Consider the following 3,408-nt stretch of genomic DNA (forward strand, 5'->3'; position numbering starts at 1 on the left):
GGGGGGGGGGGGGGTCGGCACCCCTTGTGGGGCCGATAAAATATTTAATTCAATATGTAAGAAAGAGAAATAAATGGAGAGAGATTTTGGTAGGTTTTTATTTTTTATTTTTTTTGGGGGGCGGGGATTGATTTAAGAAAGAGATCAAAATCAAATTCAAATTGGGGATGGTTTATGAGGGAATTTGGGGAGCCTATTTAGGGCAAGTTATATTGTATTTTAAGTTTATGCAATTTGTTTTATACTGTAGCTTTTCTTTGAGAGTTTCATAGCGGTGTCTAGGGTTTGCGGGAGAGCCAATCTACCTCTCGAATACTAGATAAATTGCATCTTTTGTTATTTGCTGAAAGAGTAATAAAAAATCAGCCCTCATATTTGTATTCCTGCAATTTCTTCCTTTCTATTTGTTGTTTATGCTTCTAATACTTATCATGTTTATATAAATAGATAAAGGCACACGTGAGATTACGAATGCGGTTGAGACGCATTTCTTTAGCTTACTACTATCAATTTTTCAAACTACCAAGAATAGTCATTATATGGAAAAAATTGTTACATCTGTAGGAAAATACTAAAAATACTACAAAGTTGGCTCTAAAATGACACTGAACAAGCAAAGAGAGGAAGTACTACATATTAAGGTATATGGTCAATGATTCTGAAATTAAAACTCTTGTAAGGATAACCACCAAACTTGTTATAGATACAATTGAGGAAAAACTTTATATGGAAGAAGGACATCAGCATAAAAGGTAAGAGAAATGATATTTAACTGAAAAATCCCGGCAGAAAAAAAAAACAACTGTTATAAAGTAAGAACAATAAAAACAAGAGTAATAGCGGTAAGCGCCAGTCTCAGAAACAAGAAGAACCAGTAATACCTAATTGAGGAGTAAAAGGCCATCATACCACACGAACCAACTAGGAGATCCAGTATAATTATGCAAGACCAAGGAAAGTCTTACAGAAGAGGAACTAAGGCATGTAAGTAATCTCAAAATAGATATATCTACCCGTAGCAAATTGTGGTCAGTTATCTATAGAGAGAATGTCCAACAAAAAAAAAACAGAAAGCATTGTTAGGGAAGATAACAGCGGCTAATAGAAAGTTAACATGTTACACTTATGAAGCATATAATGGCTTTGAATACAAATGATTGGTGGGAAGGTTCGGGCTGGATGAAATATTGGATACCCAAATGTTAACAAATTAGTAAACACAAAACAAGTTGGGTAGCATAATTGGACCAATCAAGAGTCATATTTTCCTACTTGCTACCAATCCATTCCAACTAGGCCATGTAGAACATTAAGAACCTAATATTTGCTAATTTGGTTATATTTAAATGTTTAAACTCTCACAGGAATTATGAAAATGAAAAAAAAAAAAATATGCAAACTAACATATGATGAAATGAAAAAATCAGGATCATTTAATACTACAGAATGATACAATACCAAGACAATTCCTAGTAACTATCGCTTAATTTCTGGAAAAGATTTATAGACATAATGTAACCTTGCCACATTTGAAAAGACTACGCCCTGAACTTCATCCATTCACTAGACTTTGAAAACTTTGCATTTGACGGACAAATGTTAAACATCATATAGCCTGCATTACACGCTAATTCACATTCATGCAACATTTTAAATTGAAAATCTGAAAACTGAAACAAAATGCCCTTTCTGATTTGTAGATCAAATATAAAATACTCCCTTTAAAGTAATAAGCAAAGAAACCTGCTTCAAGTATTTGTTTTAAAAAGAAGACAAGGTAATTAGATTTACAGAACTCCTAAAAATTACTGTTTCCCATTTCTATATCCAGAATTTCTACAATATGTACCCTGACAAGCTTGCAGGACGTCTCTGTTGCTTAGATAACAGTACACAAAATATAATCAATTGATGTTTGATGGAATCTCTATGCACCTAACAATCCTAGTATTTTCCAGAAGAAACAAGGAACAACTACATTAAATTTGTCTGCGTATATTGTATTGTGTTAATGGAATGACCCAGATCAATGAAATTAAATGAGAAAAGCAACTTACCGCTAGAAAGTAACTACTTCTACAAAAACATAATAAAGAAACAAATACAAGCGTTAGAATCATCACATTAAATTACAGAACTAAAAGAAATTGAAGCCATAAAATCAAACCTACCTATACGTCTGAATATTTTCATAAAGAATGAAAATACAGAAGAATTAATTCAGTTAATAGCTCCATGGAAGCTAACCAGGGAAATCCCAAGGTTCGAGGCTGAAAGGGTTCACATTGGTTATCACGTTAGCAGGAGTAGGATCCCCAGCCTTCCTTCCGCTCAAGAACAACATGACCTTTTCATCAATTGAGCCGTCATCGGCATCAAAAAGCGGAGGCGTAAAAGCTGAAGAGCACTTCTCACGGTCCAATCCAAAACCAGTAGCTGGCAACTCCTATGAATATTCCGCAATGACAAAAATTAACCAAAAATAGGAGCAATACGGAATCGATACAAACAAAAAGGCTTAACTAAAAGCAACCAGATTCCATCACCAAAAAAACAAAAAACTTCATCAACAATCCTACTTCTAACAACTCAATTAATCAAATAATAAGTAGCCAGCCAAAAATTTTCCAAGCCTTAAGCATATCCAAAGAAAACAAGTGTTCCAAACACAAAAGTAATTCAAATTTCCAAACACAGTTCACGCAAAAATCTCACGATATTAGAAGTATCAAACCAAAAAGGAATATCCAGAATCCACATTCACGGATAAGCAAAAATCACTTCTCCATCACTTCAATCCGGAAAATATCCATTAAAACGCGATTCAGACATTGGATTCCGAATCCCAGCTTTCAAATCACGAATCTATTCTCAATCGGACAAACACACACACACACACAATCAATCCCAGATACGAATCATAAATGAAAGAACAATCAGATTGAAGAGCGCTTTCTCTCCCTCTCTCTAACCATCGTCGCAGCACAGAGGTCCTTCGGCGGCCGAGCCTCGAACTCCCCTCTCGCTCGATCTCTGGCCCCGCCCCTTTCTTCCTCAGCTCAACGAACAATAAAACGAAGGCCAGAGCGCCTATTTATAGAGTCGACCCTTCTAATTATTTTTTGGTCGTTTTCATTTAATTAAGTTGTGCAATACGGAATCTAACCGTCCACGTCAGACAGGTTGGGAAATTGACGGACTCGATGGCTTTCAAAGTGCCTCAGTGTTCTCCGATCACAGCGGATCAGTTTTGACTAACCCACGTTTACGAAACTGCCCTTCGCCCAGCGCGGTCCCACTTCTCTTTCGGGAGAAATTAGTAAATTACCACCAAAAATATTTGCGTTAGGATAAAGAGTTTATACCTACTTTGATATTTATGTAATATTAATTATTTATATATTATAT

At 35.4% G+C, this 3,408-nt stretch overlaps 1 protein-coding gene across 1 annotated transcript in view; it reads right to left on the reverse strand.

The window, feature by feature from the left end:
• The window catches only part of LOC110105590 (NAC transcription factor 32-like), a 7,930-nt gene extending 4,884 nt beyond the window's left edge, over positions 1 to 3,046 (reverse strand). The window contains exons 1-2 of the mRNA XM_028698290.1: positions 2,973 to 3,046; positions 2,248 to 2,446 (exon numbers count right to left, since the gene is read on the reverse strand). Coding sequence (XP_028554123.1) covers positions 2,248 to 2,446; positions 2,973 to 2,975 — 202 coding nt within the window. The 5' untranslated portion in view covers positions 2,976 to 3,046. The remainder of the gene's footprint in view (positions 1 to 2,247; positions 2,447 to 2,972) is intronic.
• Positions 3,047 to 3,408: the final 362 nt, after the last annotated feature.

The sequence above is a fragment of the Dendrobium catenatum genome, unplaced genomic scaffold (genome assembly GCF_001605985.2).
Source record: "Dendrobium catenatum unplaced genomic scaffold, ASM160598v2 fragScaff_scaffold_1061, whole genome shotgun sequence".
Classification (NCBI taxonomy): Eukaryota; Viridiplantae; Streptophyta; class Magnoliopsida; order Asparagales; family Orchidaceae; genus Dendrobium; species Dendrobium catenatum.